The sequence below is a fragment of the Vidua macroura genome, chromosome 3, assembly GCF_024509145.1.
Source record: "Vidua macroura isolate BioBank_ID:100142 chromosome 3, ASM2450914v1, whole genome shotgun sequence".
NCBI classification, from domain to species: domain Eukaryota; kingdom Metazoa; phylum Chordata; class Aves; order Passeriformes; family Viduidae; genus Vidua; species Vidua macroura.
Window position 1 is genome coordinate 57,552,151 of NC_071573.1, and position 27,724 is coordinate 57,579,874.

At 40.5% G+C, this 27,724-nt stretch overlaps 1 protein-coding gene across 1 annotated transcript in view; it reads right to left on the minus strand.

Moving 5' to 3' along the window:
• MTHFD1L (methylenetetrahydrofolate dehydrogenase (NADP+ dependent) 1 like) overlaps positions 1–26,342 on the minus strand; it is a 141,915-nt gene extending 115,573 nt beyond the window's left edge. Inside the window, exons 1-10 of the mRNA XM_053974196.1 lie at positions 26,208–26,342; positions 23,487–23,537; positions 23,356–23,409; positions 20,711–20,835; positions 19,544–19,644; positions 18,554–18,678; positions 11,332–11,443; positions 6,614–6,693; positions 5,749–5,846; positions 1,726–1,899 (exon numbers count right to left, since the gene is read on the minus strand). Coding sequence (XP_053830171.1) covers positions 1,726–1,899; positions 5,749–5,846; positions 6,614–6,693; positions 11,332–11,443; positions 18,554–18,678; positions 19,544–19,644; positions 20,711–20,835; positions 23,356–23,409; positions 23,487–23,537; positions 26,208–26,342 — 1,055 coding nt within the window. The remainder of the gene's footprint in view (positions 1–1,725; positions 1,900–5,748; positions 5,847–6,613; positions 6,694–11,331; positions 11,444–18,553; positions 18,679–19,543; positions 19,645–20,710; positions 20,836–23,355; positions 23,410–23,486; positions 23,538–26,207) is intronic.
• Between the last annotated feature and the right edge of the window lie 1,382 nt (positions 26,343–27,724).

A 27,724-nucleotide genomic window follows, 5' to 3' on the forward strand; every position in this document is an offset into this window, starting at 1 on the left:
CATATAAACACACATTATATGTATATTTTATACATACTATATTTCAAAGTCAAGCTTTGAACTCTCTCAGAAGAGAATGTTCCCGCTATTGTAGCGACCTTCCCCAGGCACCCCTACTGCAGCAGTGTGGCTTTGCACTAACCCCACAAGATGCAATGACTTCAGAGATGTTACAAATAGCAACATATTGCATCATCGGGTTGGGTAGGTACCAAACCCAGCCCTTTTTATCTGAGCCATTCTGTATTGGTACATTTTATGTAAACTTTAAAAGAGGATACAATTTTCTGCTTTTTACCAGCTTTTTATCTTGCTGGTCAAGACTTCTGCATTTCTTCCACATGTAGATACACTTCTTTCTATGACAACTGCTTGAGACACCTTCTTTGAAGGAGAATGGGAGACAAAGCAATGTGAAGAAACCTAAGCACTGGTGCATTCAATCTGACACAACTAAAACCCACCCGAATGGGGCTTTGCAACTTGCTATCTTTGCACCTCCAGACATCTTCAAATAACCTCTTCTTCTGTGAGAGGTTTGTTGCTAGGGAAGCCTGGATTGGTCTGCAGCATGATGACCAACTGATGCTGTTTGACATCATGAGCATGAAAATACATGGCAGCAACTTTCTTCAAACTCAGTCAAATGCTGAACCTGTTTTTGTTTCTCCAATGCCACAAAAAAATCCAAACCAAAATAAAACTATGCCAAAGGACACCAAACTTCTTGTAACTGCTCCAGCATCCTCCAGGAATATCTTTAACACTGGACTTCTATCACATAGCTTTGAGGAAAGTTTCATATCTCGCCTGCCTCAGCTTTGTGACATCAAGTCAAACTACAACAGCTCCATCTTAGACAGTAACAGAAATCCAGGTTGTTCCCACAGGAAGGCAGTAAAGCAAACAGTTTGAGAAACACTAGCCAAGGTGAGGAATCAATAGGTCAAGGTGGTTAACAACAGCCTTCTCCTTCTGGATCAGCCAAAATTGCATTTTCAACCTGACTGGTTTTACTTAAAAGGAAGTAACCAATAGATTAACTCAGAATATAAAGAACACAGTGCAATTTAAATATTAATGAAAACCTTCACATGTTTGTTCACAAGTAGAAGTTTCCACTTAGTAAACCAGGTGAATGAAAAAGTTGTGTAACTGGATGCAAGAAAAACCTGAAGCTCTTCAGAAGAGAAGTGCATAATTCCTGCTGAGCATTGCATTTGCTAGAATCGTGGGAAAAGCAAGCACGATAAGCCTGCCTGGAGACATGTCTACATTTCAGAGAAAAAAACATGGCTTTTTAAACTTTGTAATCTGTTCTTCAATAAAAAAAAAGTATTTATTGTTAATATCAACAGATTAGCATGTAGCTTCTGTTAATGTTTGTTTATAAACAGCCACAATACAAGCAGCCCTAAAGATCCAAGTTAAACATTTAAAATTCTGATAAAACAGTAAGAAAAACTCCACTCACCAACATTTCACAGAATCTTAGAACAAATGACCTTTTATAAAATATACTTTAATTCAGTAATAAGAGTTTGGAAGAAAAGCTGTGTTACTTCAAAAAAGTTCAAAATCTGCTCACTTTCAGAAGAGAGCAACATACAGACGAAAACATTCAAGATTCTTATTTGTACAGAGTATAAAAAAGATGTAAGTTGCCTGTTTATATTAATAAGAGTGGAAACAGCAGACATTAATGACATTACATAGCATTCTTACCCAGCAACTAGAACATATTTTCCATCTGGTTGATCCTTTAACCTTTCCAGCAGGGACAAACGTACTTTGGCTTTGGTTTGGCCATAGATCTCAATTTCATCTGTAAGCAATCCTATCTCCTTGGCAAGTACATCAACAGCTTTTGGACTCTGTGCTCGGGAAATCTCAATATCACTGGAAAAGAAAACAAATAGGAGCCAGGAGATTTCTCTCAGCTTAGGTGGTCGACGACAGAACACAAAACAACAGCAAATAATCCAACAATGGAGTTATTGTAATGAGTTTTTCAATTCTCTCTCACATTTTATTAACCAAACCTAAATATTAACTAACATCTAATACAACATTGAATATCCCGTACAGACTTTGTTAATTGTTACAATCTCACAGAGAGCTCTTGTTTAATCAGATTCCAAATATTACGTAATGCTTTCATATCAAGCTAGAAATGTGTCTGCTGGATGCTCAAGCATGTCCCACTGGAATAGATGTTTCTGGATTTGTTTTTCCCTTTTGTTCTCCTCCCTCACAGCATATTTCAGCACATACAATTTACTAAAAAGTGCATGCATTCCTTGGCCAACAGTCACACAAACACATTTGCTAAACCCAAAGCTTGTGCATGCAGTGCCTTTCATCCGAGGGCAGCACCAACATCGCTGCTCCCCACGAGGGCACCAAAGGAAACAAGGCATTTGAAGACCAACTCATGCACTTCTAAAACACAGCTAAACTAAGAATGTCCACAGAGCAGGAGTCTAAAGCACAGGGCACAGCCAAGACATCCAGTGAGCTTACAAACTACCTCCAGCAAGGGCAAGCAGCAGCTGAGGCAAGCCACAGATTCCCTGAGGGGATGTGGCTGTAGGGGACACTATTGTATCTGCAGCTCCTGACCTGGAGAACCTGAGGTCTTTGGATTTAATACTCCATCATGGATTTTTCATTTGTAAGCTTGACTTAGCTGCCCATTATGTCCACATAAGCACACAGCAGCTGTAAGCTCCTGCAGCACGGAAGCCCAGGGCCTGGCACACAGGATGTGAAGAGTTTTCTCCTTGGGCTCTGAATTGCTCACATTAGCACAAAAACAACTTAAAAAAATACTTTCAGCCTAACCAGGCTAAATTTCTTCCTGTAGTTTCAGTTCATCTCAGTATTTTTAAGATAGAATCTGGCAGTGGCATGGAAGCTCGTCCTGAACTTTCGAACATTCTGCAAGACCTTAAATATCCACCAGTGAACATAAAACTACTACCAGATCTCAACTCTGTGTGTGGACTTTGGCCATTCTGCATCCATCCGGCAAATGATCAGTCTGTGCCAACTTAACTGCTTGCAATTCTTTGAAAAAATCCTAGATTGCCTCCATTATTCATTTATAGTTCTCTAGTAGCCCCCTTTTGCACCCTGCAGCAGCTAAGTGAAACTCAGAAACCATCCACCCAAAGAATGACATAATCCAGTACTACAGGACAAGGAGTTACTCAATCACAGCACTAACCTGGAACCTGCTTTCTTTCAAAGACATACTAAGTGCATCCTCTTTCATAAAGGATATACTTTTGGCTTCTTATGTGTCACTTCAAACACAACTAGCCGTAAAAATTTAACAAGAACACAAGATGGAATGGCTTACAAACATCACATGGCAAAGACCATCTTAAATTTTCACTTAGAACTTCCAATATATAAACAACTCAAGTCCCAGAAAATTCTTGCTAAGTTGGTGGTAGTGTGGTCCCTTAAAGATCTAAGAAATGAAAATTTTAAGGGTGACTATTCTCCTGTTAGAATAATTTATGTATTTAGCAAGAGGAGAAAGATGTAGACTAATATGACAAAGTTAGTTTGCATTTTTTTCCTCCTACTAAATGTATTTTCCCAAAACACAGAAGATTAAAGATTTGGTTATACCTGGACTTTAGAAGTTTATATTTGTAGCTGACTCTTTTAGTCTGACAATATATTCTCTGTATTTGAAATACCAGAATTATTCAATATGTTATGTTATTCAGTATTGCTGGAGATGTGCAAAAGTGGTTCTTCTGCATGAATGAAAACTGTTAAGCAAGAAGTCCATCACTGACAATGCTAAGTGATAATTTACAATATGCAAAAAAATTTGAAAGATAGAGGAAGGCTCTACATCTACTCACCTTTTTTTTTTTTACTGCATACTGTAAGAAAATTTTCCATTCCATTTCCAATATATTTGGAAATACTTCAGCCCAGATCTCACAGAAATCAAAAAGCAGATGTTCTTAGCTTTAGTGCTTAAGCAGCTTTGCCTCACTTTCAATGAAAACTCCATCTGTTTCTACACAACGTGGTGTATTACTGAAAGCTTACATTTTATTACAGGATACTTTCCATCTGAAGGGTTTTTTTACATTTAAAAGAAAAAAGGCAAAGCTATAGAGCTAGCAGATAAATGCAGGTCCTATTACTAATTATATAAAATATACTATATATATTATATTGTGGTGTGTATATATATATATACACACCCCATTATTTATTAATTATGTAATTATTGATGTACTAAACACACAATGTCATAGAGAGGGTTGGGAATACCTTTTTGTGAAAGATTTTTTTTTTACCATTACCCTCAGGACATCGCATACTTTAACTTTTAATTGTTTATTTAAGGATAGTTTCTTTTAGGCTTCAATTCCAGAAATTGAATTCTAGAATTTCAGAAGAAGCTTAAGCATTTCTGCCTCCTTGTGTCCCTGGTTACAAAAGAAAACTCATTCTTTTGGCATCTCTGGTTTAAATTACATTTGTATTCATTCCCATTAAACTGTTGTAAGAGACAGTGAAAAGTAAATCAAAATACAACATTTTGTCACAGCTTTCCAAAATTACACCAGTAGGATTCAGAATTACAGAATCACAGAGTGGCTGAGGTTAGAAAGAACCTCTGGAAGTCATCTGGTCCAACCCCTCTGCTCATGCAGGGGCATCTAGAGCTGGTTAGTTGCCTATGTCCAGGTGGCTTCTGAATGTCTCCTAGCATAGATGCTTCACAACCACCATGCACAATCTGTGTTAACATTTGATCACCCTCACAGTGAAGAAGTATTTCCTGATGTTCAAATGGAGCTTTCCGGGTTTTGGTTTGTGCTCACTGCTGATGGTTCTGTCACTGGACTCCACTGAAAAGAGCCTGCCTCATTTCTCTTTGTATTACTGTACATTGTATTTAGACACATTGATAAGATCCTCCTATCCTCCAGACTATGCAGTTCCAACTCTCTCTGACTTTCTTCTGATGTGAGGTTCCTTCAGCATCTGCAGAAGCAGGCGTATCAATAAGCACAAAAAAAATTTGACACTTTCCTCACTTTCAAGCCATTGGTTCCTCTCTCTGTCACCCAACACAACCAACACATAGCAAAGTACTTCAACACAGTAAAGAGCTCAGGCTGCTTTAAATATCAGGTGTCAGCAATTGTGCCAAGGCAGACCTGAAATCCCTGAGGCCCAGACAGGGGTCTTGGGAAGTGAATGACAGGAGCTGATTGAAAAGACTCTGGCTATGAGAATAAATATGCTTCCTGTTTTTCACACCCACACAGGAATTTAAAAGTCTAATGCAGAAGAAAGTACTTCTACTGAGGGAAGAAAATAAATACAAACTCAAATGCCACTGAAATCACTAAGCCTTAACTAAACACCTTCCTACATCAAGGTTCAGCCATTAGGAACTTCTTGTCTTTTGTATTTCTGTTGGTGTTGCACAAGACTTCTCCTCCCTTCATCAATGAAACCTTCCAGCTTTAGGTCTTCATTCAATGAAACTTTATTCAATGAGTATCATCAAAGTAAAAATTGGCAGCAAATAGAAGCACATGGTCATGATGAAACATACAAGAGAATGGCACAACATATAGTCCACATAAGATTAAAAATTAATTAGGCACAGCACATTTTTAGGTTGTCACATTTGCTTGCTCTTTTAAAAAATATTTTTCTTTTTTTTTTTTTTTTTTTTTTCTTTAAAGCACTTATTACCTGGGCACTGGGGAGAGGGGTTGCAGTTTCAAGCTGTGGAGGTTCCACTTCCTATACTGCTGGGACTGGATCCATCGCTCCATGTTTTTTACCATGTTCTGGTTTTAAACAAGAAAACAGCACACAACAGCTGCATCATAAATGCTGAACACTAACTTCAAACAATCTCTAGAGCATGTTGAAATAACTTCTACAGCAAAGGCTAACTTAAAAAAGCCCCAGACTTAAAAATTTTTCCATTTCATGGTTTTAGGACAAATCAAGAGCCACTTTTCTATTGTATGACCACATTTCAAAAAGAACAACCCCATTAACACATAAGTGGCAGAGAAGAGTCTCTAATTAGGCAGTTGGACATTTTATTCTGGATAAGATGGAGAATTACTATTCTTCTCTCACACCTTGAAAATAAAGGAAGATATTGATTGCTCATTGACTGACTCATGCTTCTTCCAAAAATAAATAACATACATTAAATTAAATAACATATATTAAATAACATTAAATACAAAATTAAATAACATTTTGGACCCTCTATCCATCATAATGCAAAAATGCAGACAGATACAATTAATCTTCTCAGTCTTACCAGAGTGAGTGACATTAGCCTGTTGACACAAGTGCTTCTGCCAACCTTTACTGTATTCACCAGAATTATGAGATGTCTGATTTTTAATTTAACTTTCTCTAATTAAATGTAATAAGTACCTGTAATAAGAGCTGCTATTAAAATGGAAGTCAGGTATGATGGTCAAAAGAGCAAAACAAAAGTTAAAATACAAACTGTGGAACCAATTTCTGCAACTTACAGAAAGAGCAACAAATCTGCAACATTGTTACAATCTACAAACAAAGGTACACTAACCTGCATTCTCATTGCTACTGCAAGAGAACCAACAATCTTTTCAGCAGCAGGGTTGTTCTGCTGACCATAGCTGGGTTTCTCTGAAAAATATAAGTATTGCACTAATAAATAAGAAATCTTCTGTGAGTGGGAGCACGTGTATTTGAAAGTTACGTCCAAATAAAAAAAATTCTGAAGGTTGACTTGAAATTTAACAATATTACTGACAAAATTATAGGTGGCTTCTCTAATACTTCAAATGAAATCACCCAGAATGATGAATATACTATGAAAATCAGAGAGTAACTGTATGCTCTGAAACATATTACACAAACCCACACAAAAAAATTCACACAGCTTTATTTGAAAAGCTACCTACATTCTTAAACAGAACACCTAAATGAGCATGGTTAAGACTGTCTTCTCTTTGACACACACATTACAGTGGGCGAGAACAATGAAATGATCACAAACACCATACAGGATTATTAGAACTTGGAAACAGTATATGCAATTTTTTTGGAATAGCAACAGTTATCTTCATCAGCATGATATTAAAAGTGGGTATTCTGAAGAGTCTACACAAGCCAGAGTGACTTCAACTTCAGAGACAGTTATAATGGCAATATATCAAATGATAATCATACATTAGCAACCCCAACTAAACACAGTATTTTGTCATTTTAATGTAATCCTTCTTCTGTCTTGTTCTTCTGTTGTTGCTCATTGACTTTTATCTAGACACAATTTCTTCAAAATTCACATCCTAGTCTCTGTGGGCATATGAAGGCCGTAGCCACATTCTGAAGGGCGTAGCTATAATTGTAATAAAAAATAACAACTGTATGCTGACAGCTTTAACCTTTCTGCCACAGGGGAACTGAAGCACAAACCCTGACCTGGTCAAGCTCTTGCTCTGTTCACCCCTTCTGTACTGGTCATAAAAGGCTCACTTTTCCTTGCACAAGCACACCTCCCAACAAGGGTCTCAGAGCAGCAGGGCACAGAACATTCTGACTGGAGACGGTGGCAGCTACAGCCCACTCTCCCACATCCTTCGTTGAGAGAGCAGGACACCCTCTCTGCAGACCCCTCAGCCTCATTCCATGTGTTTCCTGACCCTTTCTCAAACTTTCCTGCCAGTATGCATCTACACATCAGGGACACAGCTAACCAAGCTGAAGGCAACAGTTCTCATATTAAACTCTAATTAAGAAAGTGCTTGAAAAGTCTTTCTACTTGCATTAACACTTGCAATACAAACAAACAAACAAACAAAACCCCAACCATTTCTTCTGGAGATGCTCAGCTTTAGATTTAGACAGAGGAGTTTTATTGGAATAGTCTATTACAGTCATAAGCTGACTCTTGTTGCTTTGAGACCAGGCTGGGAGAGCTGCCAAACAGACAAATGAAGTAGGAAGAATGAAGTTTAAAACCCCCTTTCAGACAGCTGTGCTTTACAGAAACATTTTGACTTTTTATGTTATTTGGCTTAATATGACTATTTTTATCAGGGCAGAGCTAGCATGTGTGTAAATACATATTAGAACTAGACAATTCCCTTCAATAAACTATTTCTCTCAGACTGCCTATGCTACACAGTCACCCCACAAATGACTAACCAGGCTTTTACAGGGGTGAAGGTGAAACTAGAGGTGAAAGTCATGCACGCATGCGGAGTTAGCAAGACAATCACAGGATTGCAACAGCTCTCCTAGGATAAATTTTCCAGATGGAAGCTGGAAGAGCACTCTCTCCTTCGGACTATGGTCAGATCTGAACTTCAGATATTGTGCTCCCTCCTCTGACTTGTACCCTACTGTACAGATGAGTGAGAGCTGCTGTTAGGTGCTACCTGTCTGCTCAGGTAGCTTAGAATACAGAAGAGGTGGGGAAATGGTTGAATTTCCCACTAACATACTTAAACCACGTGGCCTTCAGCTTTCAAGTGACCCCAAAGGAGTTGGACATCAAATCTCAAATAAATCTGGCATCCTTAGGTTTTATTCAGAAAGTTATTTTCCTTTCCATACATTTACATATAAAGTATATTCCTACAAGACTCTACCAGTACTTACCTGATTCCAAGATTGTCAGTGCAACAGAAGTAGATGTTGCGCTGCTAGAAAATTGCAGAATGTTTTAAAATTGTGATAATTTAAAAATTTTTGATTTAAAAAAAACCAAACTTGAAAAAGAATTGTCTCTTTGGAGTGAGGACTTTTATCTCTGATAAAAGACTCTTCTGATTTACAACATTACATTTCCCCAATTCAACTACATCCTTGCAAATTCTGAGTGCTTTTAAAACATGCAAGTGTGTTAGACAACATATACACCCACACAAGTTGGAAATCTAGTCACCATCTAGCAAGAACAAAAGTTACTTCATGACCATTATTGCTTTCAGGCTTCATTTAGCTCCTGTGACCCCACAGATGTTAAGTCGGACATTTCTAAAGCAAGAAAAAATCCAGAACAATTTCCAAGCACTTCAGCCAGATTCCATGGAAGTCAAGAGACAGTTATAAGATTCAGTTGTTTCTCCAAGGTCACAATTACTCCACAATGGGCTTTCCATAAACATCTTGGAACTAAACTAAGTGCATTCTTCCTGTCAGACACCTGAGTTTCATGTACCTCTCTAGTAAGCCTTGAGACCAACATTTTTATAGCTGGTAAAATGCATTTCTGCTGTAATTTCAAAGTTTCTCCAAGGTTCTGACAACCTCAAAAGCATAACTATAAAGACAGATAGACATTTGGTAGATGAATTCTAGTTAAATTATATTGATAAAAATCTCATGCTGTCTTTCAAAAAAAATGCAGTACTCAACAGAGCACATTGCTAACAACTTGAAGAATGCAAAGAAATGTATATGCTTATGCCAAATCTTACATTTCCTGCATTAGGAATGAATGTTACTGTGGTATGTAATGCAGTTTTTCTAACAGCACTCTTTCAGAGAAGGGAAACACTAGTATTATCTATAGTTCTTTAGAGTAACTAAGGCATGAAGATATTTAAATCTTAAGATGCAGCATGCAGTTATACTGCATAACTTTTAGGTCTGTGAAGGCTCAGACTCACTTCTGAGAGAATCAGGTGTTTGAAAATGAGGCTTGAATCAGGCAGCACACAGTTCTGGGATAGTCCAGTGATTCCTGGTGCCCACTTAGGCTGCATAGACTGGCTGATCCCACCCTGTCAGAACCACCTCAAGTCTGTCACATAAGAGGTTTCTACCTTCAAGATTAAAATGAGGAGGGGAGATCCCTTTTAATTTATTTATTTATAGGTATGACTGCTGAATCACCACTCCCTCTCTTCTCTGTTCCTTTCCCTTTCTCCCCCATTCTTCCTTCATGTAAGGCTGTGTCATACTAGTAGGCTGGGTACCTGCTGAAGAGACCTGCGTGCCAAGCCCTGCCCTATAGATACTTAACAATTATATCCAAAAATCTCTAGGGGAAATAAATGGGCATTAGAGATGCAAGGATTCTCCTAGTCACTAGTCCAGGAAAAAGAAAACATGTATTATTTTTGGACAACTTGTGCAGCATCAGGAAGGGAAAAGGCTTAGTACCCACCCTTGAGATCCTCAGTAGGATCAGAGATCTGCTTTGGGAGGTAGATAATGAATGTCCAAATGCTTTCAGACAATCAAGTGAATAATAACCCAGATCTCCACACCTGCAGTGTCTGTTCAAGTCAAGAGTATATCATAAAAGACAAGGAAAGAAATCTATTGCTGAGGCCATGCTTTGCATGGGAACAGCAGCTGCTTTATTATGAGCCTGATCTTGCATTAGCTCTGCATGGAGTATCTGCTTCATTTGCCCTTAGGGAATAGCTCTAGTTTAAAACCCATGCAATTAGGTTTTCTCAGCTTTATGCCCATTTCCACAGTTTTAGGTCAACAGATGTCAATCTAGTACACTTGTGATAAGATTTAAAAAAACCCAGATTAACCAGTCATGCTATCCATGTACTTCCTCATTTTCCTATTCATTTGCAGCATAATCTCATTGGAATACTGAGCAGTCAAATTCATAAACACACCAAAAATCTAGAAAATATCTAGGGATCTTCACAGAATTTTAAGGAATTTTACAGGAGCTGTAAAATTACACATTATTATTATTACACATTATTCTAGCAGTAGAGTAACTTCTGGGAAGATTTCTTAATTTTATTCCCAAGAAAATTCTGTAACATTTTTTCAACTGAGAAATTATTGAACACATACACCCTCCACAACAAATTAGGGGAAAAGGAAGGAGATGAATCCAAACACTTTTTTGCAGGAATAATTACTGCAGGAGACATTCTGCCTCTTCTTAAATACACTATTTCTGTACTCCCTCGTGCACTTCTCTCTGCAGACAATTTCACAGCACTTTGCAAAACACTATACAAAACAACACTATGTAATAGCTCATCTGATGACCCAAAAGTCTTCCCTCTGAACTCTCTGACTCCATTGGGTCATCCCTTATCTAACCATCCTGGGTATGAAGAATCTGTTCCAACCTTTCTTCTCCCACCTGACATCTTTTCCCTATTTATACTTCAGAGAAAGGTGTACACATGCCCTGTACACACACCTTTAAAGGCTCTCCTAGAGATGCAGCTTTTAACCACACTGATTTTTCACCAAGATGCCACACATAACTCAAAGGCTCACTGTACATCACTTGCAATTCCTTTTATCCCCCCTTTTATCACCCCTTACCTGACAGAGGATCATGAGCACAGTTGATAACGGTGGCCCCAGGCTTTATCCAGCTCATAGGAACGTCGTCAGGTTTCGTACTGCCGAACACCACCGCGTCTGCGTGATGGAGCTAGGCATGGCCCAAAACACCCCCAGAAACAAAACAAGCATTTCATCTTAGAAATACATACTTGGATATGCATCTTAAAAATATTCAGATTTATACAGCAATAGCCTTTGGAGCAAAGCTTTTACAGACAAGAACAAAAACTGATCCAAACTATCCAAACTGATAGTTTGATTCTTACCTGCCACAAAACATAAGAACAGCATTTAAAATTAAGTTAGGTAAACAAATTGTGAGATCAGGCAACTGAGGTCATAGTAAGTATCAATATTTAATGGGGACTATATCCTTACAAATAAAAAGTTTTACCATTGTCCTAAAGTCCAAAATAACTTGGAGTAACTTAAGAAAAAGAAAGGTTGAAAGACAGCAAATAGCCACTTATAGAGAGTACAGTCGGACTTTTCTGACAGTAGAAAACCAGGCCAGCTGACAGGAATGCAGAATGACCCCTTTTGAGAAGATCAGTGCCTTTGAATACCAATTAAAGCACTTTTTTTCCTTCTCAGTTCATGTTTGCTAATCACTGCCCCTGATTTAGCTCAACCCAGTAGATGTTGGAGCAAAAATGGTTAATACAAAAATTCTTATAATCAAAGACCCAAGTGCCTTTCTTTCCCCACTTCCTCTCCAACAGGGTCCTTTACCAGTGTTAGAATCACTATGAGATAATGGACAGCACCAGAGGCAGATGTATTAAGAGACACTAAAAAAGCAAAACACAGACATAGCATTGTCTCAAGCCTGACTGCAAAAATTATTTCAGAAATACAACAGTTTTGGTAATATTTTGGATAAATGCAAATTAATTCCAAGTGTCACAAACTCAGTGAGCCACTCCATGAATTGATTTGTGACTGACAAGAGTTCCAGCTTCTTTTTTGGCCAAAAGTGCTCTGACACAACCCTGCCCAACACTCTTGCCAAGAAAGAACAGCTACAAATCTTGTCAGGATAGCAGATTTTTGGCACAGCTGAGCATCCAGGAGGGGAGAAGAACGTAACTGCTGCGGAAAGTCAGAAAACTAAAAAAACTCCATCTTCCCCTCAGAGTACCCAAGGATGGCCTAACCCTCCTTAGAGATCTACATGTGGAAACAAAGCCAGAAGTGTGGGAGAAGATTTACTTGCTTGACAAATGGCTAATGCAATGAGCTGATTCAGGCTTCAGTCACATGTCCAGCAACACTCCTGTGATTGCCTGTGCACAGCCATTCAGCCTTATTCAAATTGGTCACACTCCTGAGTCTGGTGCAAATACCAGCTTACATGCCACTCCTAGAAAACCACATAAGTCATAATGCTGGACCAGTGTCAGGTCAAATAATACTGAGAAATCTGTAAGAAATTCTGGATAAAAAGATGCTGCAATGCCTCATGTACCAAGAACACCATGCTGAAGGCACACTTTGCCTTGCAAAGGAAGGAAATCTCTGCTGTAACAATCAACATCAGCACAGAGAAAAACAGCGATTTTTCTCAGTTACATGATCACAGCCCTTTTTTTGCAAGGAAAAAATAATTCATATTCTAGCAGTTATAAATCATATACTGTAAGTCAAGATGCCTTTCCATGCAAAGCCTCTGGGACAAGGACTAAGAGCTTTGCACACCGCTTAGTGAGCTGATGAACAAGTTGAGAGCTGTATGCAACAAGTAATAATTCTGATGAATGTTCAGCCAACACACTTATGACAGAATTGATTCAATGTAACAGTAATGTCAGAAACCAACCCATGGAACCAAATATCCATCTCTATGACTACCGACCCTAATGTTGAAAAATGTTCTTAACAGCTGAACACAATTATTTTTGTAGCCAACATTAACAGTGGTTCGGATAGCTAACATCACACATACCCATAAATTTTAGCAGAAAACCAGCTGGACCTTTCATCTCATTGCCCTGCCCCACCTCCTCTATGAAAAACGTTGCATCACATGGCAGCAAAGAGTTGTACCACAGGTTCAAGACACACTGATTTCTCAAAGCCTTCTCCAGTGTGATTTCCTTTCCCTTATTTCACAAAGAAAACAATATTTTATGAGCAACTATTGAAGAAGTTCCTGCAGAGTCAATAAAATATATATATCACAAACATTTTAGAGAACTTTTTTTCCCCTGTGACTATTTTTAAAAAGTATATCCAGAAACTGGGAGAGCAAGTCCACTGAAAGCAAAATACTGGTGTACACAATTTTGGGTATCCTTGGAAGAGATTTATCTCATCTCCATCAGGGAATTTTAGTTTCACTTGCAAGAAGTTGTGCCCATGCCTCCTTTGCCTTTCGATTTTTCTCTCTTGCCATAATCTGCCCTTTTGATTGCCTGTTTAATCACTAAAGCAAGAAGCAAGCCTTGGCATGTGTGTTCAGGGTCAACTCCCACATCAGAAACCGATCATGGACGTGAGAGATGGAAAAGTCCTATGAAATAATCACAATTAGCCTCCCTCAGCAAATGCATCATAGTCCCTGGACAGAGGACACAGAGGACACATCTGACAGGAACCAGATGTTATAGGCAGCCATAGCCAGAAGGTCAAGGAGATACCCATGAGGGAGAACATGTGGCTGCCTGCCCCATGCTTCCTGGACAGCCAGGCTCCATTCCATCAGGCTGGCTAGAGGAAGGAATGACAAGCAGCAGGCCAAACCCTCCCTAATGTACTAGGCAACTGGCTGGAGACAAAGTAAGCCAATAGTCCAGTAGTATCCTGCCTTCTCACTGGTAAATATTTTTTCAGTTGGGAAGAGCCGTGCCAATAAATAATCTGCAACCTTACCTCATAACAAAATATGATCCCCTCCACCAAGATTTAAGTTGAAGCAGATTAAGAAGCACCACCCATTCCCAAGACAGAACACCAAATGTTAAAACAACAATACAGACTTTCCAGCCAAGTATTAAATGATAATGGCACAAAGTAGCTGTATCTTACAGATCACTGAAACTCCATTTTGCTGTGAAGTCTGTATAAAATTTTCATTTTCCCATAGTTAAAATGGACTGCTACAAAAGCCATTTTAAAATGCATGATCAACTGAAATAAAAATTAAAATTAAAAATTGAAATGTCAACCCTCAGAGTCCTGGGTATGAAGCTAGGCCATATAAATTTGAAGAGATGTGATGAGGAATAGGAATCTGATTAAAAGTTTTTTCACAACTCTCTTTATGAAAAAAGTCTTTTTGCACATCAGTTTACAGATCAGATTCCACTTTAACCACAGCAATTCTAATTACTTTCTGAAATGTTAAAAATTTTTTAAGTCTATGACTAGTTTCAGGTACTTTTTCCACCAAGGCATGTACTAATTACACGGTTTCTTCCAGCTTTCCCTGCCACATCACCCTGAACGCACTTGCCCTACACAGTGCACGTGAAAAATCAAGCCCACACCTCTGCTGTGGGCTCAAGCCTGCCACTATGATCCACGCTTTAGCAACTGCTCCTCTAGCTTACAGACAGGGGATACATTTCAAAATTGCAAGGAACAGAGATGATGTGCATAAGATGTTGAAGTGGAAATACATCATCATCATCATTAGAAACACTCATGCAGCTTCCCTCTCCTCTCCTCTTATGGGATCCGTGTGCCTGGTCTCCTGTTCTTTCATGCTCACAATACAAGATGTATTTTCCTGCCCATAACAAGAGTCTTGGTCTTACCAAGACAGCAAAACTAGGAGAGCAAATAGCTAAGAGATGTCTAAGAGTTTGAAGCTCAAGTGTTGGCTCTAAGGAAAAGCACACTGTGGCCAAAAGAAGTTCTTTTTCAACCTGAAAAGGAAACTCCCATTCAGCACTCCAGCTGAACCACTCTCATACTTCTTAACCTCACTTTTGCAAACAACTTTTCTACTCCTAATTATACCTAGACAGACCAATGCTCACTTCTTTTACAATAAAATTGCATGATAGCAGCTCTCGTAAAAAGGCATGATGTGGTTCACACACAGACTACATTAAAGATGACATGCTGAAATAATGACTGACTGAATCTAGATGACTGAAGCAAAATTCTGTTTTCTTACAGGTACTAAGTATTACCCATGTTTTGACAAGAAAATAATCCATTTTTTTCAATGTGAATCTACTTGACAACCTCCTTTCAAACTAGAAAGTATAATTCTGATATAATAAAGGATTAAACACATCAGCTCCCGTTCTTCACATGTAATACTGAATTGACTTTTGGGGAGTCCCATTTTAAAATTACAGGAGAGATGGCCCTAAAAGTATGTCACTAGGTCATTCTTCAGGCACAATGCAGTGAATGTGCTTTGAAGAGCTATCTACACAAAGCTTAACAGAATGATAACATCTTAAGGTTTTCCTGTAAGATGCTTGCTTCTTTATTTCTCACTTTGTAACTTCTTTTACATTGAACATATCAACACAAAAAGAACACTGTTTCTTCATGACAACTTTGCATAGATGTACCAGAACCTTCTAAAATGCTTTCTTGCATTTGTGAATTATTTGAAAACCCAGGAAGCTCAACAGTTCTGAAGGACATAGCTCAGCTCTGCTGTGAGAACTGAAGGCAAGCAAACCCAAAATGGAAAAAAAGAAATACTAATAATCTGCTCAATTCTGAACATTGAGACTGTGCCCATTATTTCAGATCAAAGCAATGAAATGAAAATGTACCATTATTTATTTTATTCCTTTTTCCTGCCATAAGACAGAACAGACTTGTTCTAAAGGAGTACACTAAGTCAGATGGTAGATGGCATTATGCTGTTTGTTAGAAGAGCTGCCCCTATATTTTTAAACTTTTCCTAAGGTGGATTAAAACATACTTCCTCTTGATCATTTTCAAAATATTTTTGCAAAAGTGCACAAGTGAAAGAAGCAATAACAAGTCCATAGCAATACAAAACCTTATCCAAAAAAACCTGCAAACTTAGTGTTGTGTAACTCATTTAAATTAAAAGAATTTCTAAAGGAAACACTTGCTGTTATGCTGTCCTTTTTAAAAAGAAGAGCAAATCAGCAGATTTAGTCTAAGGTAATGTACTAACAACTTAAGAAAGGCATTACATGGTTAAGGTCAGGGTTAGTGCTTCAATGCAAATAGGCCTGGCCAAAGGATTACAACAAATAACATTCCCTACCCTTAAGACATGATTTTCCTTTTCTCTTATATATGGCAAAACAAATGTATCTCAGTGAAAAAATAACACTTTTTGTAAGTTTATCCCTCACTTCCTAAGTGAAGTTATTATGCTACCACAGGTCATACTTTCAAACAACAGCACACAAACTGCCACTGTAGAGGTGTCCTATTCAGAGAAAGGAAAAGTTAGTGTATTGTACAGGAAAAACAAAACATGAATTGATTTTTTCAAGTCTTTGAAAAATGTCAACTATCACATTTTCTTACTTGAAATTCAAATAACAAAAAAATCAAGAGAACAAACTTGGTGAACATTAAAGCTGTTTTTCATAATCAGCATTTTAAACAAACAGAAGAATATACATTCTACAATCATGTTATCTAACAACATTGTTGTTCAAATACAGGTTGCCAGAGTACTTCGTTGTTTGGTTAGAAACTTGTGCTCAGTTTCTGACTGTCCAGCTTCTGGGAATATGAAACAGGATAGTTTTCCCTGCATGCATTAGATTTTATCAAGGAACTAGAGTTAACTATCAGAGTGACATCCAGACAGGTTCAGCACAGCTCTGGGATTATTGGTGACATGCTGCTCCAGGCTCACAGGTGAGGAAGAGGAAGGTAGGTTTCCCCTGGGTTCTGCTGATTAGTTCCACAGGCAAAGTACAAACTCTCTTATTGCCAAAAGTTAAAATGAACCTGGGAAGACTGAAGTGCACAAAGCCTCAAACTTACGCTTCCCATTCTGTTTCCCATCAGTGGCCTGCTCCAAGAGGTAAGCTATGGGGAATGCCAAAAAGCAAAGCATGATTATGGGAAAGCATCTGGATGGAAGGAAACAGAATTCTCTCCAGCTATTGACAGCACTGCACAAGCAGCTCTGGGCCCAATCCAGGTTTTTTTTTGCTGTGAACCAGTGGAAACACCTCTGGCCACCCTGTCACCCACCCCATCCAGCCCAGAGCAGTCCTCTAGCACAACCCCAAGCAATGAGAAATAGCTGAGGAATGAGACATGGCAAGGATCAAGTTCACAGCACTCCATCTCCCAGAGAGCCATATGTTTCCTAAGTGCTGTCAGTCACTTAAAAGCCCAGAGCTGAGACAAGCCTGACAAAAACATCCACAGCTGTGAAAACACGGGTTTGCCAGAGAACTTTCTATCACAGCTGCTCGAATTTGTTTCCTCCTCTTGTCTGCGCCTCCAAAGCCTGGAGATTGGACACCATCGTTTTGCCTTGGCTGCCACCCTGTGGCACGGGCTGTCCAACGCAAGAGCTGTCCCCAGCACCTCACCACCGAGCCTGGACCCTGCTGCACGTGCCCCGCGACAATGCAACCCCAGCTGGAGTATTCTGTGAAATCTGGGAGTAAGGAACAAACTGTTAAGTTTCACAGGAAGTCATACCAACTTCTAAGTTGTGTGCAAAAGCTCTGCAAAAAGCAGCCAGGGAGACCATACAAATCCTTTGGTTTAAGGCATCATCATCATCATTCAAAGGATTTCTTTGAATCCTTTTACATTCTCTTCAGTGATAAAGATTGGGGATTTCTTTGATCCAAGAGCAGCAACACTTACAAACTTTTAGGACACAAATCCAGTGGAAGTAATTTCATGCAGATGACAGTATCAGAGGACATGAAAAAAAAGAGGGCATTTCTCTTGCAGAGAAAACAAAAAGGAGAGCTAAAACATTTGTTTGTAGGATTCCTTCTCTCACAGCCCTTGGTGTAAAATAATGAAGTTAGAGCAGCTGCTGTTACATGTAATATTCTGGTAGAGGCCAGTGTTTGCACCATTTCTGAGCAAGCAGGAAGGAGAAAAGACCCTAACCCACACCAGCAACCTCAGTGCCACCTGTGACTGCAACGAGGAGTCTCCCTCTTGGGAACAGCAGCTAAGGGCAGGATTGTCAGGTGGACAGCTGACAGGGATGAGCAGACAGTGGAGATGCAGGATGAGCCCAGGCAGGCAGAAGAGCGCTCACCTCACTCTGCAGCTGTGGGGCTTTCCAGTGGCAGCTGAGGACGGCGGCTCCCTGGCGTTGCAGCACGCTCTGCAGGGCAGCACCCTCTGCCCCACGCACTCCCACCAGCAGCACCTTCTTCCCACCTGTGCGACACAAGGGAAGTCACTCAGCCATCCCCAGAGCAGGGCACGAGCACCAGCAGCTTCATGGAGCTCCCCCCAGGCCACCCACAGCTGCAGCACTGCGGAAGGGGCTGCCAAGGGTCTCAGAGGAGGACAGAACCATGTGCCTGCACAACCACAGCAGCTGTGCCAGCACAAGCAGCTCTTGTGGAGCCTGTGCAGTGACAGCAACCATAAGTCTTAAGGAGTTTCCTGGTGACTCTCTAAATTCTAGTAAGCAAATACTGTTCTTCTGGCTTTCTGGTATTTTGAACAAATCCTTTCATTCATGTTTGTTAGTAAGTTCATTTAACCTCCTGTTTACAGTTCTGCTACAGAAATCCTTGCTTCAACAATTATGAATCACTGTAAGACAACTTCTGAAACACTGCCTTAAACCAACAGTGTCTTCACACACAGTAAACCTGCCATTTCAGTGTCAGCACTGACACAGCACAATCCAAACCAAAGGATTTGCTTAGCAGCAATATACAGGCAAATCTGGGTTTCTCCAACTCCTCACACTAATCAGAACAACCAAGTGAAATCCCCAAGTGATGCCTGTATTTTCTGTTTGGAAGACTCACATGTCTTCTGTGTCTTCAGTGAAATTAAACCTGCTGATGGCAGCTAACCCCTGCCTAATACCCAAAATCTGTTGGCCTGAGACCTGTTTCTACAAAGACAGCATTCAGATGTCACTGAGCAGGAGGACTCCTCCTCACTAGCAGGAGACAAATACACGTTAGGTGGGAAAGCAACACAAAATAGAAAACACAACAAGGTCACATTATATTTGATTTGGCTCCCAGCCAGGATTAAAACTGATTGTGATAGAAGGGCTCACCTATATCTTCAAGAAACTCCATCACAGCACACACTGTAGGAGGAACTAGACAGTCACTAACATCACCATGTACCAAACGTCCTAGGTTTACACTGGATAATCTGCAGTGGAAAAATATGACAATTTACCAAAAAAAAAAAAAAAAAGAGTTTGCGTAACATAAATCCCCAGCAATGCTTGTAACATGGCTAACAGCTAAATCCCAAGAGAAACATCTCTCACAAAACCAAATCCTTTGACAGTCATGTACTGCAGCTAATTTGTATCATCCCACACCTCAGTTAGACAAACACTGAGCCTCAAGAGAGGCCATGAAAGGGATCTGAGTTAGAATGAGTAACACAATCCCACGATAGGCATTGTGGCCAAGACAGGCAGCTCTTTACTTGTCACCCCAGGCTACCCACAGCACATTGGGCACAAACACTTCAGTGGCTGCAGTGACATCAGACCAGTGCTGCCAGAGCCAAGCTGCCTTAGGAGGGAGCAACCCAGGTGCTCCCACACTGCACTCCATTCTCTCTCATACAGAAGGATGCTCCAAATTTTCCATTCTCTGACATCCAGTACTCCATATAATGGAAAGGTTTTTGAAGGATTTTTAGATAAAAAAAAAGAGGGAGTGGGATAAAAAAATGGTAATAGCAGGAAGGCTACAAGACCAACAAAATGATAACTCACAAGCCTAAATTAGACCAGTGGTCTTTTCAGAGAGTAGTACAACTCAACACAAATTGGAAATTTGTGCTAATGGGTCCAAACTATTATAGCTTACTCTCTCACCACAAGAGAGTGCTGTAGGGAAGTTAAAACCTCTGCAATTTTTCTATCAATCCTTCCTGTGAAATTTCAGTACTTTGTGACTACCACTTGTATTACTGAAGTACTGAAATACCTTAAGGATCACCAGTAAACCAAGATTTTATTTTTTATTTCTTTGAAAGGACTAAGCCTTGAATGTACATTATGTAAAAAAAAAAAAAAAAAAGATAATGACCAAAACTACTTCAGCAAAAGACTTCTCATTGATTCAGAGGCATCTTTTATCACTGCTCAATAGCACAGCTAGACACATTGACTAAGGAATCCATTAATGAAAAGCACAGGAGAAAATTGATTTTACAGAGCCATCAGCCTGCTGATATTATTTCTCAGTGTTCCACTTACCCATCCACATCCTTCTCTGGTTTCACAGCATTTAATACCTTACTGCTATATAAGCTTTCTGGGAGGTCAAGAGCAAGGCCCTGCACATTAGGATCCTCATTGAGTCTCAAGATTTCACTGACAATCTAGGAAGTTAATAAAAAGCATTAAAGATCAGAACAACAGATAAAAGGAGAATCTGATTAGTATGAGGTAAAATCTGTAATTTTTTTTTTCAATTACTTTATGGTCACCTTGGCTTCCCTTGCTTATTACTGTAAATTCTAAATGAAAAAGCTCTACTCAGTTTATTATCCGTGGCTTAACAAATTAAGCCACCCTGACTCTATTCTAAACATCTTGCAAAGTAAACACATATTATGTAACATTATGCTGCCAAAAGCAGTTTGTGTTTCACCACTCCAAATCTCAGCAAAAGTTTGTCACTGTAATGGCTTCAGAAGATGCTTTTAGAAGCAGGAGAACTGAGTTAATATGGAGTGCAAAACAGGACCAGACCACGTTCCAGTATAGGGACAAAAACTTGTAACACTTGAAAGAACAATTATACAAGAAAAAACTCATTTTATTAAACCAGCATACGTGGTTACCAATTTTCCTTCTCAAAAACCCTGATCCTATGAGCTGGCAATTGCCTTATGAAGAACTGTTATGTTGAAAAGGCACCACAGAGAAGTTTATGACGTTCAAGTACTGAACCAGATGCAAGTTCAAGTGGTTTATAATAGGTCATATCTTGACATCGGACACTGTACTACCTACCCTGGACTCCTTCCTCTCTAAAGTGCAATGCTGATCCATGCTATTCTGTGACCAGAAAGAATACAATGGAACCAAACATGTCAAAGTTTTTTAGCTGAGAAATGTCATGCAAGCATGTCTTCCCATCTTATATATAAAATCAGCGTGCAAACATCACAAAGCTTTATAATAGAATTGGATTAACATCCAACAGAAAAGGATTCTAAGTAGGTTTTTTTCCTTCAACTAATACAATGCTTTTTTAAAACGCTTTTCTTGTAAACTATTCATTGTAATTGTGAACTCTATTACCCAAACAATTGATATGCAATCAATATTAAGATTGGGGAATTATGCAGGAGTTAGATTAGCTGCAACTCTGAACCAAGAGAACGTACTACTTTCATGCTAAACAAGCATATCACTGGTACAGAAATGCCTCTAGTTTCCTGACTCCTGAGGCAAAATCAGGCATATCTCTTAAGGTCCTGCAGCACTTGACAGCAACAGGACTGGTATACATTGCACTATGGACATGAAAAAAATCTGCATTTTTCTTTAAAAAAACCCTTGATATGCTACAAAATGCTGAGGGCCTACAGAGCAATTAAAAGTTCAAACTTTATTTCTGTCTCCTGGGAAACGAATTCAGCTTTCCATTTTAATTGCACCTTATTTTAATTCGGCTTTCCATCATCACAGCATTTACATTACTTATAACTCATGCAGGGTAAAGTAGTATAGTATTAACTTGCATTTATTGTACACAGGAAGTGATGGCAAAACCCAAATATGCATACTATTGAAATCCCTCCCACCTTCCCACACCAGGGAACACAGCTGAGATGTGGATTTTAGTAGATTAAAAAAACCTGTCATAATGAGTAAGCAAGAGAGCAAGCAAACCATGATGAATTTTATTGGAAGTAACTTCCTTTAAATAACAGAAATACCCCAATTTTCTCTTTAAATACACAGCTAAGCCACTTCTAAGATACTACTTCAAACTAATTGCAACTACTGCTGCATATTCACTGTATTTTACCTATTTCATGCTGTGTTACTCCACAGATAAAATGCATTTACCAACAACAGAGTGTATTTGTTTTTCATTTCAAAAGCCGACTTCTTAAACGGGTAGCTGACTATCCATAATCTACAAAGCTTCACAGTAAATTCCTTTCAATGTATCTGGAAGCAGTTCTTCAGATTACACTGCAAGGCAGTAACATTTTAAGAACAAAGTGTACCAAAAAACAAAACAGTACACGGAACTCACAAGCCTGCAGGATTATCAAACTTGCCAAGCACAAGGAGGCCAGTTGATAACAGTGTCATCTTCTACTATACATTCCTTCACTGGTTTAACTTTCACGTGGCTTTCTATATTTAAAACATAATTGATATTAAGTGCTGCACCTTCAACAAGGTAAAGAATTCAGGCCTCTAGTGATTTGAGGGGGATTTTTGTTTTTTTAATACATAATTGAAACATTAAAAGATCAACAGACAAATTCAACACCTCCCTCTCCTTCCCCCCTCCCTTCCCCATATAATCATATAATCTTTTATTTCCCTGAATAATTTGGGCAATAATCAGGTACAGTCACAAGAGCAACTGCAGGAGACAGGATACCTAAGCAGGTATGGGGTTAAACACCAAGCACAAAACCAAAACATTACTCTATTGATTCTGCCCCAGCTTGCTAGGGAATAACAGACATGCCCGTTAATTCTCTTTTTTCTCACTTTTGCCAGTAAGGGGATGATAGTTGCTATTTAAACCAAGGCAATCCTAAACCTAATTTGAGTTAATAGAGGTCAGTCAAAATAATAATGAATGTCAATAATAAAAAAAAGTTTATGACAAAAATGGAAAAGGAAGACTCAGGTACTTCAGTTACCTCATCTTTGGTGCTGCCTTCAGGAAGACAGATGTGAATAACACGTAGACCGATCTGTTAAAAGAAAAGACTTAAAATTACCAAAGGCAAGTAGCTCATGATTATTAACATATGTATCAGCTAAAGCTTACCTCTTTGGCAAAGTTCTTGTTTGCTTCGTGAATCAACTGGTCATTATGTGCCTTGGGGAACAAAACAGCAACTGAGTTTTAAAATAATACATTTTAAAAATGAGTACACTAATGCACATGTCTATGCAAGAAACATAGTGGCAATGTCTGTGTCTAAAGGTATTCAACCAACAATTCTAAGAAAGAAGCAGAAGGCCATCCCTGTTAATCCCAAATAGTTCAAGACTGCTGACAGTGAAAAAAGAGCATTAAAAAGCACAAGCTTCGTGGGGAGGCACAACTCCTGTTAGGGAAGGAGAGCTTGCCCTCTATCCCCCAGCTCCCTCCCTGCTCTGCCAGCATTTCTGGCACTGCACTACCAGCATCCCACTCGCTAAACATGGCAGCTGGTGGTGAGTGGCAGCATAGAAGTTGCTGCACTGAGGACACTGCGCAGAGCTCACACTGTGCCAAGGAAGAAGAGATAGGTCTAGGGACAGCTCAGCAGCTTGCTCCCCTGTGACAGTAAATGTGGGACTGTACCCCCACACTGACAGCTCAAGAAGTTTAACTGGGATGGAGCAACTGGTGGTACCACACTGTCCTCTGTAATGTCCCTGCTGCTGCAGCACTGGCAGGTGAACACTTACCTTGTGTGAGTGCAGAAAGTCCCTGCCCTAAACCAGTTCCTATCAAAACCCTGCTGAGCAGCACAGGTGAGGCCAGAGCTCAGCAGAGTGCAAGGGCACGACAGGAGGTGCAGGGGAGCCACTGGTGCTGAGCTTTCCAGGGCAACAGCTCCACTGTTAAGCATGATCCTGATCCTTTATCTTACTTTTCAGCATAAAAAAAAAATTAAGAAGCACCCACCAATCATTTTTTGCTGTTGCATAGCTTCAACCCAGGTTCAACATGGATACTAAACAACACAGGTATCAATTTTTGCATCGATTCAGATTCAGTTGACTCAAGAGGAAAAGGACAGTCCTAAAATCATTCCACTGCAGGTTCAGCCTTTAAGTCCTCATTCCCAGTCCTGCTGAAGAGGTGGTGCTCTGTCATGCTGACCACTGTTACTCACGAGTGACTGGCAAAGGAGGTAATTTCCCTGCCCTCCCTCTGCTCCTCTGGCAGATGTGGCACACGGGGAGCAGCACAAATCTTAAGGCTCTGCCCACATTACTGGTAGAGCAATGCATCACAAGAACATCTGTAGACCAAAGCAAGTTTCCTTTGCACCAACAAATACACATTTAAAATGGGCTTTGCTTCAGTCTTCACACCCAGACCAGAGCTAGAGTGACTGGAAAGCTGGAGAACAGAGCTTAGGTGAATTTTACCCAGAAGGATCTAGGCCACATGTTCCTACAGCCACCTCATGAAGCAGACCAAGTAGGGTAAACAGGGACAAGAGGGACATCCCTTTTTGCCAGCATAAAACATGCATGTGGCCACGCAGAAAACCAGATCCAGGAGATAAATGTGGTTGAAAGACAGCCTCTTTAGACCACTCAGTCTGGAGAAGATGACAGTCCTAGTCCAGATCATGGTGCAACTGGATGGAGACTAAAACAGGAGCGAGAAAAAACAGGTCACTGCTTTCCTAGCAGTCCTTCAGCTTTAGCCTTAGAGGGCTTTGTGAAAATGCAATTATCAGGGAGGGTGAGAGATGAGAGAGCCTGTTCAGATAGCCTTACTAGAAGACCTTCTGAAAAAAAGCTGTTGCTGCATTACTTAGATTCACGATCAGTACTTCAAAAATACTTACAGTTGGGTTTTAAACTCAAAACCTATTGGGTCAGTTTCAGTGTGTGCCCACTCAAAACCAATATCGCCATCCTAGGAAACAGGAGAGTAACATTTTTTGCCAGCATGGCAGTGGGTCCCCTCTGAATGATAAACATCCCTAGTTTTGTGGCTTTCAAACCATAAGAAATCTAAGGATGAACATCTTTCAGCTCTGCAGGGATAGCAATCCTCATCTCTCATTTTGACTGCGTATCAAAAATGGCACTATCAGTGGAATAAAAAGCTCTTCACAGCATTAGTGAAACAATGGTTCTCAATTCTGCAAGATTCCTTCACATCAGAAAGTGCTGCTATTCTACAAGATGCTGACACTTCACACTTATTTCACACACACTCTTCTGAGCTGACTGGGACTTTTTATTGTAGTTTTCCTCTCCTTAGAAGACCAGGAAGACATCGATAAGCTGTAGCTACCCAAAGGTAACATGGTTGACAGGAAGCAAAAGGGTCTTTCATTAATCCTGGCATTGTTATTTCAGGGGTGGGAAGTGAAGGGAGGCCCACATTTTCAGGAACATAAGCACTTTGCTCAGGATTGCAAAAAAAGCTTCAAGCTAAATAAAGGTTTGAGAAACCTACTTTAATTCAACTATTAAGTTAATCAACTTAGACAAGTTGTGAGAAAAAGTGATCCACACTTAAAATGAGGAAGGCTACACTGGCAAAAGGAAGAAGGAATAAAACTATTCCTTTCCTTTGCAAAGCCTTCCCAGCCTGAAGTTTCCTGTGACTATTTTCAGGCATGAAGAAGGGCAATCTGCCATCTGCTGGAACTACCTCATCCTATTGCTTTGCTTTATAATAAAGCAGACAATATTCTTTATAAAAAAAGGATTAAAATTACTTTCTGCATGGTGTGCTTCTGAAGTTTCACACAAGTAGCAGTACCAAAGGAGATCTCTCACAGCCAGTGAGTGCACAGACATACTTTACCTGAATAATGGCAAGCGTTGGCTCAAGCCGAGGGTTTTCTCTCTTCAGAGAGGCCAAGGAATTCTTTGCATTGTCGGTGACTTTGCTGCAACACAGTGACAAGCAAATCTTTAACAAAATAAACCCTCCTAACATTAGTGGGCAGAAACCAATGTTAATCAACAATGTAACCAAAATGCCTGGGCGCGTAAATTTTCAATCTCCAAAATTATGGTTGGATGTGAACTGTGAGGGCTGGTGTTCAGCAGGAAGGTACGGAAAAACTTAAAAGGCCAGTATTTTATTTTTTTTTTAATAGGTATGTGGGGCATTGCTCTGACATGCCCAAAACTTTATAGCTAGGCTGTGCTAATTCATGAGAAGGCTTGTCCAGCTCCACCATGGGAAGCGCAGCAGGGAACCACCACACCGAGCTGTCTGATCAGCTCTTGGGTGAGGTGGGTCCTTCATTTCCATACCCTTGGCCAGGGCAGTGACAGATGCAGAGGCCTTTACAGCTGGGGCTGCCACAACTTAACACAGGCTACACCAACCCCATGAGCAGCAGACCAGCTACTTTCATGGATGTGTTTCAAAACCACTGGCAGAAGGGAGACAAGGCAGCTCTGTTTGCCACACTGCTTCTTGGAAAAACTAGTGACTGCCAGGCACTGCGAATGCTTTCTGGAAAAGAAATTCTGGGTAAGTGGCGGCCAGCTCTCCTCGGTTACCTTTGGCGTGTGCAGGACATACTTACCCAGCTGGGCAAAGAGGAGACCCCTTGAAATATGTCTGTCTGTCCCCCATAGCAAGGAAGACAAACAGAGAACAGTCAAGAGTGGATTTTTGACAGCTCCCACACTTGCAGAAGCCAACGATCAGTTCAATTCAATGCCGTTGCAAACTATCCCATCCAGGGGTGAATCGGGACCTGGAGGGGCGAGGGGCCAACCAGGGACACGTTTTTCCAGGCGCACATCTGCGCACTTCCTCACCTGAGCCACCGCCACATGACGGCGGCTCTGCTCGCTCTGAAAATGCCACCAAAACCCGGAGGAAATCCCGCCAGCGGTTCTGGGGGAAGGGGGGCATTTTACTGAGAGGTCCCCCAAAAATCCCACCTCAAAAACCAACCCGACGCACCCACTGAGGGCTCATCGCCCAAATCCCCCTCACCCCTCCTCCCTCCGTGCCCACACCATCGCACCCCCCGGTTGCATCAGCCGGCGCTGCCTCCCCACGTGCGCCTCTTACCGGGCGGCCGCCGCCGCGCCGCAGGCCCGGGGGAGCGGCGCGCTCAGCCCGCGGCGCGGCGGGGGCGGCGCGGCGGGGAGCGCCGGGGCCAGGCAGCGCCGCAGCGCCGCGCTCCTCATCCCTCCGGTGCGCTCCGGCAGCCGCGGCGGCGGGCACGGGGCAGGGGCGGGAGCGAGGCCGAGGGGCGGGCAGGGATGGAGCACCGCCTGCCCCCACTCCCCGCCCCGCCGCTCCCCCGCTTTCGCTTCTGGTTTTTCTGGCAGGAAAAAAACTCCATCCAAATC